General features: G+C 36.0%; 1 protein-coding gene across 1 annotated transcript; it reads left to right on the top strand.

Annotated features, from left to right (window-relative positions):
* The first annotated feature begins 15,397 nt into the window (after positions 1-15,397).
* LOC114042052 (olfactory receptor 5B2-like) lies at positions 15,398-17,105 on the top strand. The gene is made up of 2 exons (XM_027860759.1): positions 15,398-16,222; positions 17,088-17,105. The coding sequence occupies exons 1-2, from the start codon at positions 15,398-15,400 to the stop codon at positions 17,103-17,105; spliced, it is 843 nt and encodes a 280-aa protein (XP_027716560.1).
* The last annotated feature ends 639 nt before the right edge of the window (positions 17,106-17,744 follow it).

Below are 17,744 nucleotides of genomic sequence, written 5' to 3'. Positions count from 1 at the left end.
CTTTTTTCTCAGCAGTATATGGCACATACACAAAAATTGACCATGTACTAGGGCATAAAAATCTCACAATACAATGCAGAAAGTTAGAAATATTAAATGCATCCTTTTCAGATCATGATGCAATAAAAAAAATATGTAATAAATGGCCACAGAAAGATAGAATAAAAAAGAATTGGAAACTTAATAATCTAATCCTAAAAAATGATTGAGTCAAACAACAAATCATAGAAACAATCAATAATTTCATTCAAGTGAATTACAATAATGAGACAACATACCAAAATTTATGGGATGCAGCAAAAGCAGTACTTAGGGGAGGTTTTATATCTCTAAATGCTTACATAAATAAAATAGAAAAAGAGGAGATCAATGAATTGGGCATACAACTAAAAAAAAAAACTAGAAAAAGAACAAATTAAAAACCCTCAATTTAACACCAAATTAGAAATGTTGAAAACCAAAGGAAAAATTAATAAAATTGAAATTAAGAAAACTATTGAACTTAGAAATAAAACTAAGAGTTGGTTTTATGAAAAACCAATAAAATAGATAAATCTTTGGTAAATTTAATTAAAAAAAGAAAGAAGAAAACCAAATTAATAGTATCAAGAATGAAAAGATTGAAGCTACCACAAAGGAAGAGGAAATTAAAACAACAATTAAGAATTATTTTGCCTAACTATATGCCAACAAATTTGACAATCTTAGTGAAATTCATACATATTTACAAAAATATAAATTGCACAGATTAAGAGAAGAGGATATAAAATACTTAAATAATGTCATGTCAGAAAAAGAAATTGAAGAAGCCATTGATGAACTCCCTAGGAAAAAATCTCCAGGGCCAGAATGATTTACATCTGAATTCTATCAAACATTTAAAGAACAGTTAATTCAAATGCTATATAGACTATCTGGGAAAATGGATGAAGAAGGAGTTTTACCAAATTCTTTTTATGATACTAATATGGTGCTGATACCTAAACCAGGATGAGTCAAAACAGAGGAAGAAAATTATAGACCAATTTCTCTAATGAATATAAATGCAAAAAATTTAAGCAAAATATTATCAAATAGATTCCAACAACTTATCACAAGAATAATACACTATGATCAGGTAGGATTTATACCAGGAATGCAGGGCTGGTTCAATATTAGGAAAACTATCAGCATAATTGAGCATATCAACACCAAAACTAACAGAAACCGCATGATCATCTCAATAGATGCAGAGAAAGCTTTTGACAAAATACAACACCCATTCCTATTAAAAACACTAGAGAGCATAGATGTAAATGGAGTCTTCCTTAAAATAATAAATAACATCTATCTAAAACCTTCAGCAAGCATAATATGTAATGGATACAAGTTAGAAGCCTTTCCAATAAGATTAATGGTGAAACAAGAATGTCCATTATCACCACTGGTATTCAATATCGTACTGGAAATGTTAGCTTTAGAAATAAGAGAAGAAAAAAAAATTGAAGGTATTAGAATAGGCAAAGAAGAAACAAAGCTATCACTCTTTGCAGATGACATGATGATATACTTAGAGAATCCTAGAGAATCAAGTAAAAAACTACTTGAAATAATAAACAACTTTATCAAAGTTGGAGGATAAAAAATAAACTGAAATAAATCATCAGCATTTCTATATATTACCAACAAAGCCCAACAGCAAGAGATAGAAAGAGAAATTCAATTTAAACTTACTGTAGAAACTGTAAAATATTTAAGAGTCTACCTCCTGAAACAAACCCAGGGACTCTATGAACACAATTAATAAACACTTTTCATGCAAATAAAGTCACATCTAAATAATTGGAAAAACATCAGTTGCTCATAGGTAGGCCAAGCTAATATAATAAAAATGATAATTAGACCTAAGTTAATTTACCTATTGAGTGCCATACCAATCAAACTAACAAAAATTGTTTTATACAGTTAAATAAAAATAATAACAAGATTCATTTGGAAGAACAAAATGTCCAGAATATCAAGGGAACTAATGAAAAGTAATACAGAGGAAGGTGACCTAGCCATTCCAGATCTTAAATTGTATTATAAAGCAGCAATCATCAAAACTGCTTGGTACTGGCTAAGAATCCACTGGTAGATCAGTGGAATAGGTTAAATATTCAAGACACAGTATTCAATGAATATAGTAATCTATCATTTGATAAACCCAAAGACCTCAGGTTCTGGGATAAGAACCCACTCTTTGAAAAAAAAACTGCTGGGAAAACTGGAAAAGAGTATAGCAGAAATTAGGCATAGACCAAAATCTTATACTATATACCAAAATAAAGTCAAAATGGGTTCATGATTTAGATATAAAGACTGGTACTACAAGCAAACTGGGAGAGCAAGGAACAATTTACCTGTCAAATCTATGGATAACAGAAGAATTCATGATCAAACAGGAGATAGAGAACATTACAAAAAGCAAAATTGATAATTTTGATTCCATTAAATTGAAAAGATTTTGCACAAACAAAGCCAATGTAAATAAGATTAGAAGGAAGATAGAAAATTGGTAAAGAATTTTTACAACCAGCCTTTCTGGTAAAGGCCTCATTTCTAAAATATATAGAGAATTAAGTCAAATTTATAAGAATACAAGTCATTCCCCAATTGATAAATGGTCAAAGGATATAAACAGATAGTTCTCAGATGAAGAAATTAAAGCCATCTACTATCATATGAAAAAATGCTCTAAATTACTATTGATTAGAGAAATGCAAATCAAAACAACTCTGAGGTACCACATCACACCTATCGGATTGGCCAACATGACAAAACAGAAAAGTTATAAATGTTGGAGAAGATGTGGGGAAAATTGGAACACTAATTCATTGTTGGTGGAGTTGTGAAATGATCCAACCATTTTGGAGAGCAATTTGGAATTATGCCCAAAAGACCATAAAAATGTGCCTAACCTTTGACCCAGCAATAGCACTTCTAGGGCTATATCCCAAAGAGATCACACAAATGGAAAAAGGACCCATATGTACAAAAATATTCGTAGCAGCTCTTTTTGTGGTGGCAAAGAATTGAAAATTGAGAGGATGCCCATCAATTGGGAAATGACCGAGCAAGTTGTGGTATATGAATGTGATGGAATACTATTGTTGTATCAGATATGATGAACAGACTGATTTCAGAAAAACCTGGAAAGACTTGTACGGTCTGGTGCTGAGTGAAGTGAGCAGAACCAATAGAACGTTGTACACAATAACAGCCATGTTGTGTGGTAACTAATATTGATAAACTTAACCCTTCCTGGCAATTGAAGAATCTAAGACATCAGGGGCCTTGAGATGGAAAATACTATGCACATACAAGAAAGAACTAGGGAATTTGAATTGCTATTTTTTTTCTCTTCTGTTGAGTTTTGTTTCCTCTTTCTGATGGTTCCTCCAATTGGTTTTAATTTTTACTTACAACATCACTTATATGAAAATATGTTTAATATGAATGTAAATGTATAGCTTATATCAGATTGTGTGCCACCTTGGGGAGGGTGTTGGTGAGGAAGGGGGAGAAAAATTTTAAACTCAAAAGTATATGGAAGTGATTATTGATAAATCAAAATACATTAATAAAAAAATTGTTTTCAGCTCTGAGATTATTGTACCCAATTCAAAGATGAACTAACTAAGACTTGGAGATTTTCAGTAACTTAGCCAAAGTCACATAGCTAAGAAGACTAAAATCCAGTTTTAATAAATGGCCTTGTCCAAGCCCCTTTCTACTTCATTTTGTTAACAACTAGCTAAGAATGACAAAGTACCCTTGAGGAAATGATGTCTGTGGGTACTCATAGTTTCCCCCCATGTTCAGAGTGGAATTTAATGATTTGTTTTGTACATGAGTTGGCAGAAGAGCTGCCATGTATCTCTGAGGGAGCACCATCTCCCAAGAGCTGCAGGACTCCCAGGACTGCATAAAGTTCCTGCCTCATCCCTGACTTCAGCTACTGACATTGAAACATTCCACTATAGTGCTCAGCGCTAGGGAACCAGCTTGTGGGTCAAATTCCCTGAGTCATTCACTCACTCATCTAGTTTCTTTTGTGTTTCCTGAGGCTGAGCTGAACAGATGGTAGGGATGGCATTGCTGACTCTATTGACATTGATGCCACAATTATGACCAGGAGTGAACTTTCTGCCAACAGGAACCTTGAAGTCTTTGCCCCAGTGACTAGTGAAAGGTTTCTCCAATAGGATCACATGCTTCCTAGGCTTGGGACTTCAAGGTCGAATCTTGAATATAAAGTTCTTGGCTAACTCTCCTCTTTGGAGTCATGGCCACCTTTCTCCATATCAAGTCAGCAAGTTCTAGAGCATCCAATGCAAGGATGCAGTGCTTATGTATACAGCATCATGGTATACTCTAAACATCACTGGACCTGGAGGCAGGAAGACCTGGATACAAACCTCCTCTCTCTCAGACACTAACTCACTGTTTCCCCATGGGTAAGTCACTTGACTTCTTTCCTTTTCTTATTCATAAACTGTGCATAATTACTCTTGTACTTATCTCCTAGGGTTGTGTAGTTGCTCAAATGAATTCTTGAGTGTTAATTGTATTCAAGCATCCAAGTGGCTATAAACACCAGTTATCACCTTCTAAGTGTAGCTTTTGGGTCCTTATCCTTCAAATATCTGAAGGAACAATTTGAGGGATTGATGGCTCTGTGTTGCTAATGAAAGCTTAATTGAGCAATGGTGATTAAGGGAATACTGTGTGCAGAACATTACACTAAGTTCTTGAATGAGGGGGCTGATGACAAAATTTAGATGATAAAAAGTCCTTGCCCACAATGATAATAGCTCATATTTATATAAGACTTATATTTGCAAAGAATTTTACCTTGATTTTCCCATTTGAATCTCCGAAAAGCTGTTAGATAGCATTCTCATATTGGGGTTAGTTGAAGGAACTGAGGGTGTTTGGTGTAAAGAAAATAAAAGATGGGTGTCAGGGCTGGTGTTGGGATTAGTTATCTTCTTGTATCTGCAGGGATGACATATGGAGGAAGGATAAATATTATTATTATTCCATTTTTTTTTTACAGAGAAGTAAGTTAGGGCTGAATGATTTAAATGAGTTGTGCAGACATATACAATTAATAAGGGTCTGAGGTGGGCTTTGAATCCACATCTTCTTAAGTTAAAGATGAAACAAAGTTCAGTCGACTACACCACAATACCACACTAGTGTTTCCTACTATAATAACACTTCTATTCCCTTTCCCCTCTGTCTTTGTTTTTTTCAGAGCACTCACTCATTCATTATCATGTACAAGCCCAATAATTTTTGCTGATCATGGTAACTCATGTCTATATCATCTGATTCTTTGTAAATACTTTCTTCACAAAGTTACCTTCACAAAGTAATGTGTTTTACCTCCATACTTGAAAAACATGATTCTCATTTTCCAATTAAGGACAAAAAGGTTCAGAAGGATTGGTTAACTTCTGTGAGATTACAGAAGAAATGAGTGCAAATCCAAGTAGGTTGGAGCCCAAGTCTTCAGATTCCTAATCAAGTACTCTTTCCAAAATAGTACTATCTGCCAATACTTCAGCATGTCTGAGTAGAAAACAAATCCCCTGATCTGCCCTAAGATCCAAGAAGGTCTCTCTCTAGACTTGGGAACAAAAGAGGACACAACCTTTAGTACATCAGTGAGATTGTTAAAGACTGTATGCACGCCTATTTGATTCAATAGTATTGATTACCAACATGGCTCAAGAGTACCATGTAGGAGTTGTGGTATATGAATGTAATGGAATACTATTGTGCTATAAGAAGTGAGGAGCAGGCAGACTTCAGAAAACCTGGAAAGACTTGTATAGACTGATACTGAGTGAAGTGAGCAGAACCAGGAGATCGTTGTACACAGTAACAGCCACATTGTGTGAGGACTAAGTTTGATGGACTTATCTCTTCTTAGCAATGCAAGGATCTAAGACAATTGCAAAAAACTCAAGATAGAAAATACTGTCCACATCTAGAAAAAGAACTATGGAGTCAGAATGCAAATTGAAGTATATTATTTGTTCTCTCTTTCTGTCTCTCTTCTTTCCCATGGTTTCTCCTACTGGTTCTAATTCTTCTTTACAACATGACCAATGTTAAAATAGGTTGAATATGAATGTATATGCTGAACCTATATCAATTTGCATGCTATCTTGGGATGGGGGGAAGGAAGAGATGGGGAGAATATTTGGAACTCAAAATCTTATGGAAGTGAATGTCAAAAACTAAAAATAAATATTTTTTTAAAAGAGTACTATGTAGGAGACAAGAATTACTGGAAATACTGACTTTAAGTTCGTTGTTTCTACTCTATTTAATATAGTTCCTATTATGTTAATGGAAGATTCTTCATTTTCTTAAGTTATAAACATAGATTTTTTTCTATACCCCTAATAGTCTGTGAGATAAAGTTTTAATTATTTATTTTGTACTTGCCTACAAGTACCACATTAACTACATTAAAACAACAATTACTTTACTGTAACATCATGAAAACTAATGAATTTTTTTTAAAAATTAGTTTTTTTGTTCATTTAGTATTTTATTTTTGCCATTACATACAAAAAATTTAACATTCATTTAAAAAACATCAAATTCCAAATTCTCTCCCTTCCTACACCCCCTCATTGAGAATGCAAACAATTTGATATAGGCTATACATAGCATGCAAAACATTTTCATAATACTCATATTGTGAAATAAAATATAAACACAAAAAAAACTCAAGAAAAATAAAGCAAAAACAGTATACTTCAACTTGTATTCAGATATAATCAGTTTTTTGTTCTGGGGATGGATAGCATTTTTCATCATAAGTCCTTAAGAATTGTCTTAGATTGTTGTATTTCTGTGAATAGTTGAGTCATTCACAGCTGATTGCCTTGCAACTTTGCTGTTACTCTGTACACAGTACATTTGAGTTTGTATCAGCCCATGTAAGTATTTCCAGTTTTTCTGAGAGCATTCTGCTCATCATTTATTATAGCACAATAGTATTCCATTATAATTACATACCACAACTTGTTCAGCAATTCCCCAGTTGGTGGCCATCCCTTCAATTTCTAATTCTTTGCTCCCAGAAAAGAGCTGTTATAAATACATACATACATACATACATACATATATATATAGTCATTTTCCTTTTCTGTACTATTAGCCAATCTAATAGGTATGAAGTAGTACCTCACACTTGTTTTAATTTGCATTTCTCCAATCAATTATGAGTTAGAGCATTTTTTCATATGGCTATAGATGGTGTTGATTATTTCATATGAAAACTGATCAATTTTTTGATCAATTATCAATTGGAGAATGGCTTTTATTTTTATAACTTTGACAGTTCTCTATGCTTGAGAAATGAGGTCTTTATCGGAGAAACTTGTTTCAAAAATGTTTTTCACAGCTACTATTATTAACTGTATTTCCCTCCACCCTATCTCCCCTTATTTATTCTATTCTCTCTCCTGTCACCCTGTCCTTCTTCAAGACTGTTTTGCTTCTGATTACCTCTTTCCCTAATCTTCCCACCCTTCTATCACCTCCCATTCCCCTCCTACTTTCCTATAGGGTAAGATAGATTTCTATGCCCAATCAAATGTGTATGTCATTCCCTTTTTGAGCTAATTCTGAAGAGAGTAAGGTTTATTCACTCCACCTCACCTCCCTGTTCTTCCTCTCCAGTGTAAAAGCTTTGGCTTACTTCTTTTATGTGCAATGATTTACCAAATTCTACCTCTTCTTTTCTCTTTCTCTCACTACATTCATCTCTCACCCTTTAATTTTATTGAAAAATCTTTAAAATTAATACAGGTTAAAAAGTATCACTGAATCATTGATTTAGAGCTAGAACCAATCTCAGAGATTATCTATTCTAATATTATCTGTTTATTAATGAATATGCTGACATCCATAGGATCCTAGGAGTAAAAGAGCTTGAGGAACTTGTCAAAGATGATACAGAAAGTGGTAGTATTAGAGATTAATATAACAACAGTAAGTAACATTTATATAGAGGTTTAAGGTTTTCAAAGCACATTACAGAACTATCTCCTTCTGCACTTAGAACAGTCCTATGATGTAGGCGCCATGAATATTAATTATCCTCTTTAGACACATCAGTGAACAAAGGCTCTAAGATAAGATGACTTTTCTTTGATGATAGTGACAATAAGAAAAGCTAGGAGTCATATTTTCCCATAAAATGAGGAAGAAACTTTTTTTGTGTCTCTGCCTCTCTTCCCCTCATTAATACATATGTGTATGTGTATATTTACATATTAATATATATAGTGTGAGTACATATATGTATGGTTGTAGTATTTATGTGCATATATGTACATAGACATAAATTTGTGTGTATACCTATATGAAAATATTGAATGAGTTGTCCACTAACTCTTTCCTCAAGGCTTCAATTGAGGTGAAATCCAGTGCATGTCAACTTCTTTCCACATCTGAATAACTGTCATTTTGGAATGTTTTCCTTACTTAAAACTAAATTTGGTCTTCTTCTCTTCTATACTTTGCTCCTGGTTCTTTCCTTTAGGTACAAATGAAACAAGTGAAATCCTTCCTCCATATGTCAGTCTTGCAGATACCTGAAGATTAATAATACCAACTCCATCCCTGACAGCCATCTTTTTTTCTTTTCTACACCAAACATACTCAGTTCCTTCTACCACTCTGAATATAGCAACATTTCAAAGTTCTTCTCCATCCTGGCCAAACTCCTCTGGAGAATCTCTAGCCTGTCAATGTCCTTCCTAAAGTGTGGAAGTCAAAACTTAACATGTTGCTCCAAATGCAGAATACGGAGGACCACCTCTGTATGCCTGAGTACTGTGCCCCGTCATTCAGTGTAAGGTCAAATCGTTTTTCTTGTTAGTCATGCATGTCACAAAGTTGTTGTAGGGATCATATGATTCAATGTATTTAAAATATTTGGTAAACTTTAAAGAGGCAGCTCTGGTACAGGGGATAGAGCACTTAGGCTGGCTGGAGTTGGGAAATCCTGAGTTCAAATACACCCTCAGATACTTAGGATATGAACCTGAGCAAGTCACTGAAGCTCGGTTTGCCCCAGTTTCCTCAATTTTAAAATGGGGATAAAAACAGCACCTACATGACAGGGTTATCATCAGAATCAAATGAAATAATATTTTTAAATTATTTAGCACAGGTCCTGGCATTTAATAGATACTATATAAATGCTTCTTCCCTTTTCTCCCCTAATATAAGTGACTCCCTACTATCTATAGTTGTTCAGTTCTTCTAAATCCAAAGAACATTCCCTTGTTAGAGAAAACAGAAAGAAAATACATTTGAGTTGCTCTGCTTTTGCTTGTCATTCACCTTACTTTTCTCATCAATCTTAAGAACCAATCAAATTCTAGGCAGAGCCAAGATGGCTGAGGGAAAACAGTGTCTTGCTTGAGCTCTCCCCCAAACCCCTCCAAACATCTCTAAAAAATGGCTCTAAACAAATTCTAATGCAGCAAAATCCAAAAAAAGACAGAGTAAAACAAATTTCCAGCCCAAGAAAACCTGAATGATTGATCAGAAAGGTATATTATGCCAGGTTGGGAGAGGAGCACAGTTCAGAGTAGGCACTCAGGCTGCAGCAGCTCTGGAGCAGGCATCATAGGACTGAATCATGGGCAGTTGTGGTGGTTTCTAGACTTCTCAACCCATGAACACAAAAGACAACTTAGAAGGTCAGTGGGAAAGTCTGTTTCTTCTGTGAGAGAGAAGCTGGGTCTCAGCTGCAAGTCCAGAGAGCAGCCTGGGGTAGTGGCTACCTCCTGAGCTTCCAGCTCACAGACTGAGGGGGAATTGGGTGGCTAATAAGAAGGGGATTGCAGGGATCTCTTTGCCATGCTGAGACAGGAATCTATTGCTTTGCCTATGCTTGGATCTGGGTCACAGTTCTGAGGGGCAGTCCTGGGGCAAGGAGGAGTGCTGATGTGGTGGAACTTGTTGTAGCAGTGGAGAGGACATGATCACAGTTCCAAGAGAGAAAAGAGTGCTTGAAGTTGCTCATAGACCAGACCATAGGCCAGGAAAGGAGTAAACACCTTGCCCCTTATCATACCACCTTGGAAGAACTGAAAATTTTCAGATCCCTAGAAGTAGCTCTGAAAACAGCTGTACAAACCCCCAAAACTTGGGACAGTGCATTCTCCACATTGGAAGCAGACTCTTATCTTAATAAAGAGTTTAAAACTCAAGTAACTGGCTGGGATCATGAGTAAGCAGCACAAAAAGAGTCAGACTATATTATCTTACTTTGGTGACAAAGAAGATCAAAACATACAACCAGAAGAAGACAACAAAGTCAAAGCTCCTACATCCAAAGCCTCCAAGAAAAATATGAATCAGTCCCAGGCCTTGAAAGAGCTCAAAAGGGATTTTGAGAAGCAAGTAAAAGAAGTAGAGGAAAAACTGGGAAAAGAAATGAGAGTGATGCATGAAAATCATGAAAAACAAGTCAACAACTTGCTAAAGGAAACCCAAGAAAATACTAAAGAAAATAATACCTTAAAAATAGCCTAGGGGCAGTTAGATAGCACAGTGGATAGAACACTGGCCCTGAAGTCAGGAGGACCTGATTTCAAATCCGGCCTGAGACCAAACACTTGATACTAGCTGTGTGACCCTGGGCAAGTCACTTAACCACAATTGCCTAAAAAAAAAAAAAACAAACAAACAAACAAAAAAAATAACCTAACCCAAATGGCAAAAGAGGTCCAAAAAACCAATGAGGAGAAGAATGCCCTAAAAAGCAAAATTGGTCAAAGGGAAAAGGAAATCCAAAAGACCACTGAAGAAAATACTTCCTTAAAAATTAGAATGGAGTAATTGGAAGCTAGTGACTTCATGAGAAATCAAGACACTGTAAAACAAATCTAAAAGAATGAAAAATTAGATAACGATGAGAAATATCTCATCAGAAAAACAACTGACCTGGAAAATAGATCTAGGAGAGAGAATTTAAAAATTATTGGACTATCTGAAAGCCATGATCAAAAAAAGAGCCTAGATATCATCTTTCAAGAAATTATCAAGGAAAACTGCCCTGATATTTTAGAACCAGAGGGCAAAATAGAAATTGAAAGAATCCACTTATCTCCTCCTGAAAGAGATCCCCAACAGAAAACTCCCAGGAATATTATAGACAAATCCCAGAGTTCCCAGGTCAAGAAGAAAATATTACTAGCAACCAGAAAGAAAGAATTCAAGTATTGTGGAAAGACAATCAGGATAACACAAAATCTAGCAGCTTCTACATTAAGGGACCACAGGGCATGGAATATAATATTCAGGAGGGCGAAGGAGATAGGATTACAACCAAGAATCACCTACCCAGCAAAACTGAGTATAATCCTTCAGGGTAAAAAAAATGGTCATTCAGTGAAATGGAGAACTTTCAAGCTCTCCTGTGGAAAAGACTGGAGCTGAATAGAAAATTTGACTTTCAAATACAAAACTCAAGTGGAACATGAAAAGGTAAACAGGAAAGAGAAAGCATAAGAGACTTATTAAGGTTGAAGTGTTTACATTCCTGCATGGGAAGATGATATTTGTAACTCATGAGACCTTTATCAGTATTAGGGTAGTTGGAGGGAAAAATTATATGTATGTATATAGATAGATAGAGAGAGAGAGAGAGAGAGAGAGAGAGAGAGAGAGAGAGAGAGAGAGAGAGAGAGAGAGAGAGAGAGAGTTAAAGATGGAGTGGTCATATCTGGAGAAGAAAATTAAGCAGTGAGAGAGGATTATACTAGGAGAAGGAGAAAAGGAGAGATAAAACAGGGTAAATTATCTCACAAAAAAAAAACCAGAAAAGAAAAGGCTCTTCCAGTGGAGGGGGATCAAGGGAAGGTGAGAGGGAATGAGTGAATATTACTCTCATAGGATTTGACTTAAGGAGGGAATAACATACACACTCAATTGGGAATGGAAATCTGTCTTACCCTATAGGAAAATAGTGGAGGAAGGGGACAAGATAGTAAGGGGATGATAGAGAGGAGGGCAGATTGGGAAAGGGGGTAATCAGAAACAAGTTTCCTTCTGAGGAGGGACAGGGTCAAAAGAAAGCATAGAATAAATAGGGGGGCAGGATAGGATTAAGGGAAATAGAGTTAGTTTTTCACAGTATGTCTACTATGTAAGTGTTTTGCATAACTGCACATGTATAACCTATATTGAGTTGCTTGCCTTTTCAGTGAGGGTTGGTGGGGAAGGAGAAAGGGAGAAAATTTGGAACCCAAAGTTTTAAAAACACATGTTTAAAAAAAAATGTTTTCACATGCAACTGGGAAATAAGAAATACAGGAAATGGGATATAGAAATCTCTCCTGCCCTACAGGAAAATAGAAGGGGAAGGGGATAAGAGAAGGGGTGCAGAGATAGAAGGGAAGGCAGACTAGGGGAAGGGGTATTCAGACTGCATGCCATCTTGAGGTGGGGGTAGGGGTGAGATGGGGTGAAAATGTGGAACTCAAAATCTTGTGGAAGTAAATGTTGAAAACTAAAAATAAATAAATTTATTAATTAAAAAAGCAATCTAATTCTATATCTCTTGTTTATCTAAATGGCCAATTTCCCCCAAAAAAATCCAACCTTTTTATACTTTTTAGCTTTCTTGGATTCCCTCCACTCATCCCTGAGCACTGGCACCCATCTGACTCTATTGCTATAAGATAGGTTCTGCTTCTGCATTCAGCCTTTATTACCTGTCTGTTTTCCTTTACTACAGATTTTTTTTCACTTCCAAGTTGTCCTAATTGACAATTTTTCTTCTTGCATCTTCAAAATTTTGTTCATGAGACCTTCCTGTTTCTTCAGATGTGAACTTCCCATAGAATTAATTCATAAGATTCTATTTTGTCCTAACTCTGAAATGCCTGGAATTGACTCACCCCAAACCTAATGTGCATGTCAGACACTTGCAAGTTTTCCTTTCAATATCTATCTCAAACTTTAAAATGATTCAGGTACTTTTCGTCTATTCCTGTGGCATTCACCATTATTTTGATCCTACTTCACAATTCCTCATCATTTTTGAGAATGAAACACAGAATAGAATTTCCTCATGTTAGTCCTTTCACTTTTGAACTTGGAAAAAATATCATTGTCATCAAGAAATCAGTAGCTGTAATTTGAGAAGAGAGACAGCTAGGTAGACCAGCTAAGTAGATAGATAGATGATAACAGATAGACACATAGAAAGAGGCACAGAGAAAACCAAAAAGGCAAAAACAGAGACAGACAGGTAGAGAAAGACAAATAGAGATAGAGATATAGATAGATGCAAAAAGATAGAGACAGATGAAAAGGCAGACAGAGTCAGAGAGATAGAGACACAATGAGAGAGATAAAATGAGAAAGAACATTCTGGCTAACACCTAAATAATTAAAGCTCTTTATCACTCATGTTTACCAAAGTCCTGATCTATTTCCTCTTCCAATACAAATAATGGCTATAACAGTATATTTTTATGCTGATAACAATATAAATGCTTTCTGCCATGTTTCCCACTCTGGTTCCTAGATAAGCTCATACAAATATATATTCTCAGTTCTAACAAAATATAACAGCCTTCTGCTACCTATCACATTTAATTCAAATAAGGGAGAAAGTTTTCCAGAACCACATTCCAGTTATGGGTGCCATCTTTCTAGTCTAAATTTTATCTTAGCAGTAAGATTTTTTTTCTTTTGTTAGAGATTTTATTCATCTTGCTTGTTAGGCATAATTCTTTAGGGACCCAATAGGCTACTAGAGCTATATATCTCATCTTTCATTCTTCCTACTTAACCAACTCTTCTCCATTTCCAATCTTACTTGACTTTTGGCAGGCTCTGGTGGAGGTGACTCCTGGTCAGATGTGAGCTAAGGTAGGTGATCTCTAGGGAAATATACTGACTTAATATTCTCTGATTCTGTTTTCTATGTTTTTTCTTCCAAGATACAACTCATTATACATAACATGTGACAACCCACCTATGACTTCAATGAAAACTTTCTTCTAATGTTTAATGGTTGTAGAGATGAAACTAAGTATTCTAAGACTAAGTTAGTGAAACATAACTGTGGAAGGTGCTTCCAAGATGTAAAGGCTTATGATGGAGTGTGGGGACGGACTATGTATTTGTCTGATACCCAAAGGCCGCTTTGGTTTAGCTCAGACAGGGAGGGTTACCACTGGTCAATCAGGGAGCCAGTAAATAATTATTAACTTCCACTATATGCCCAGTACCATGCTAAGCACTGAGAATAAAAAGAAAGTTAAATAGTGTCCCTGCCCTCAAGCTGCTTACTATCACTAGACAACATTCAGGTAACCATGTACAAACAAACTGTATCAAGGATAAATGGAGGAAATCAAAAGGAGAAAGGAACTGGAATTGAAGTGGATCAGGAAAGACATCCTGTGGGTAGGATTTTAGCTCAAACTTGAAGAAGCCTAAATCAGAGATTGGTGACTTCTGGGACCCAGAAAACTTTAGCAAATAAAAAGATGAAATGCCCCCATTTGTGGCCACCACCTGCTTCCACAGTGGCAGGGGTAGAGAACTGAGAAAGGGACAGATGGTTTAAGGGGAACAGATTCAGAAGTCATACATATATGTTATGTGACCCACCAGTGGCCTTTTTGACAGACTCCCACTACTAGGCAACTGGTATCCACTGTTCCTATTCAGGAATTGGTGACTTTGATCCATTGTATAGACCTTACAGCCACAATAATTTACCAACCAAGCATTATTCCCAAAAAATCAGCCAATTATTTTTATCTCCTTCTCCATTTTCTCAGTCTTTTAACTTTCCTCTTATTTGGTCCTCCCTCTTCTCCTTTATTTCACTTTTCTCTCTCCTTTGTCAAAGTAAGGCCTATTCATCCCCCTTCTTATCCTGATTTTTACCAGGGAATAAGACATTTACCATTCCTAAAGTTGGAAATACCACTTTGGAAATTAATTGTGTAATATGGAAAAGTATGTAAAAGGGAAAAAAGGTGAGAAGTAATAGATGGGGAACTCTCTATCAATGTGAGAAACTGGATCAATAAATTTTCAGGACATAGAGATATTGCATGACAAATACCTGGATGCTCTTTGTCCTTTAATTCTTCATTTCTGCCCTTCATATAATATATGTCTCTAATGATGTTTTGAGTGTTGGACTCATTCATCATGAACAGTGGATTTTTTTAATGGTTCCTCTTTTGTGGCAGGTGAATGACAACACTCTCAAATGACATCCATGGAGAACAGATCCGATGGGAATGAGTTCATTCTCAAATGATTAACAGATGTTCCAGAGCTTCCGGTTCCTCTCTTCATAATGTTCACCTTCATCTACCTTACCACTCTGGTAGGGAACCTGGGGATAGTAACTCTGATCTTCTGGGATTCCTGCCTCCACACCACCTTGTACTTTGTCCTCAGTAACCTCTCTCTGGTGAATTTTGGCTACTCCTCAGCTGTTACCCTTAAGGTGATGGCTGGGTTCCTGACAGGAGACAAAGTCATCTCCTATAGTGGATGTGCAACACAATTGTTCTTCTTTGGAGTCTTGGTTACTACAGAAAGTTTCCTCTTAGCCTCCATGGCCTATGCTCATCACACAGCTGCATGTAAGCCTTTACATTATACCACTACCATGACTTCAACAATATATACATATCTGGCCAGTGTTGCTTACATCTGTGACTTTCTGACCTCCTCCATAGTCATAGGAAACACTTTTAGCCCTTCCTTCTGCAAGTCTAATATAATCCATCACTTTTTCTGTGATATTACCCCTCTCCTAATTCTCTTTTGCTCTGATATTCACATCACTGAGTCGCTAGTCTTTATCATAGGGTTATTTGCTGTTTTTTTCCCCTTTCTTGTTATCTTTACCTCTTACTTGCTAATCTTCATCACCATCCTGAAGATCCATTCTACTGAAGGCTGCCAGAAATCCTCCTCCACCTGTGCTTCCCATCTCACAGCAGTGTCTATATTTTTTGGGACAATCATCCTCATGTACTTCCAACCGAGTTCAAGACATTTGATAGACTCAGACACAATTGTGTCAGTGTTCTATACCATAGTCATCCCCATGTTGAACCCTCTGGTTCATGGTCTGAGGAACAAAGAGGTCAAGAATGCTTTGATGAAGGCTGTGAGAGGAAGACAACCTCTCATCCTTTTTCCTAGAGAGAAAATTCAATCTGCACTTCACTCACTCTGGGACTCAGTCCTCCAGTCAGGATATTCTTCTTATGTACACAGAAGTATAAAATAAACTTTTCCAGAGGCAACATAATGTAATAGAAAGTGTCATAGATTAGAATTAAGAAAGAGCTGAATTTAAATTCTGCCTTGATCATTTTCATGTTTTGTAACCTTAGGTAAGTTGCTATAGAGTCTCAATCTCAATTTCTTTGTATATGAAGGGTCTTAATAGTTCATCCTATCTTATAAGAATGTCGTATGAAATGAATGATTTGTGTGTAGACACAGAAACAAAGACACACAGACACACACAAACAGATGCTGCTATAGCTATTCTAGGCATTATCTTTTTAGAGAGATGAAGAACAGCTCCATAATTTCTGAACAGTATAGTACAGTGAGAAGATATAGGTTTGGAGTCCTTGCTCTGCCGCTTTTTAGTAGGTACCAAATGCACATTGATAAAATTGAATTGAATCAAACCAGAAAAACATGGGTAAAGTCACTGAGTTGCTTTACAATTGTAACTTTGGTGTTAATGGCATTGCTTAGTGAGTAGCCCCTGACTAGAGGTGTGCTGGGAAATGCTTCAGAACCAACTCTCTGGGGAAAAAATGTATCCATTACATACTTAAAATTTAATCCACATTATTATTTTCTCTATCATTTTGTGAAGTCTAGATCATCAACAAAACAATAAATTCAGTCTAGATTTGTAGCATTTACTGATTTCTTCAATCTAAATGTTCATATTCAAAATTCAATTATGTCTCTGTGGGTCTGTTTGAGCTGGTCTCTGCACAACCCTGCAGTATGACTGCCTGTATTGAAGGAATACATATCGCAAGGTGGAACTAAGTATCTGGAAACAATTTTGATTGATCTTGAGAGAGAGAATTTCACTATAATGTCAGTGGAGTATTTTGATGTAAACCTCAACATCAACTCCTTTCTCACTATTAGGTTCTTTTTGTGCTTTATCTGTTTCTGTGCCTGAAAGGGGGGGTCCACTGTTGTTTTTTCTTGTCTTTTGATTTTCCTGTGGGGTGAAATAAAGGTGGTCCAATATTTGGTAACTTGAATTCTTTACTAGGTGCTGGAGGTCCATCTTGATCACACTGGGAGAAACTTAGAAATATGCTTTGCCATCAGCATGTGAGTTGATTTTCCAGTAACAGCTCTATTCAGAAGGTAAGGTGAAATTGAAAATTGATTTCGCATTTTATTTTGTGTTGTTGATTATTTATTGATTGACAATTGCATCTAATCATTGGTATCAATATTTGTGGATAAAACATAGATTTAATTGCATAGGACTCATTGGTAAAATTTGTAAGTTTAACTTCCATGGCTTTAGTCACCCATTAAGAATCAAATCTCTGAGTTTTTGCTGACCATTGTCAGAGATGAGTCAACCCGGACATAGGATGTTTGTCCACCATAAGACTTTTCAGGGGATATGAATCAAC

Source organism: Vombatus ursinus, unplaced genomic scaffold (assembly GCF_900497805.2).
Source record: "Vombatus ursinus unplaced genomic scaffold, bare-nosed wombat genome assembly UNPS02014248.1, whole genome shotgun sequence".
Classification (NCBI taxonomy): domain Eukaryota; kingdom Metazoa; phylum Chordata; class Mammalia; order Diprotodontia; family Vombatidae; genus Vombatus; species Vombatus ursinus.
This window is presented reverse-complemented; position numbering and strand designations above follow the sequence as displayed.

Excerpts from the sequence above, each read along its gene's own strand:
- LOC114042052 (XM_027860759.1), top strand. The coding sequence starts at position 15,398 with ATGTTCACCTTCATCTACCTTACCACTCTGGTAGGGAACCTGGGGATA.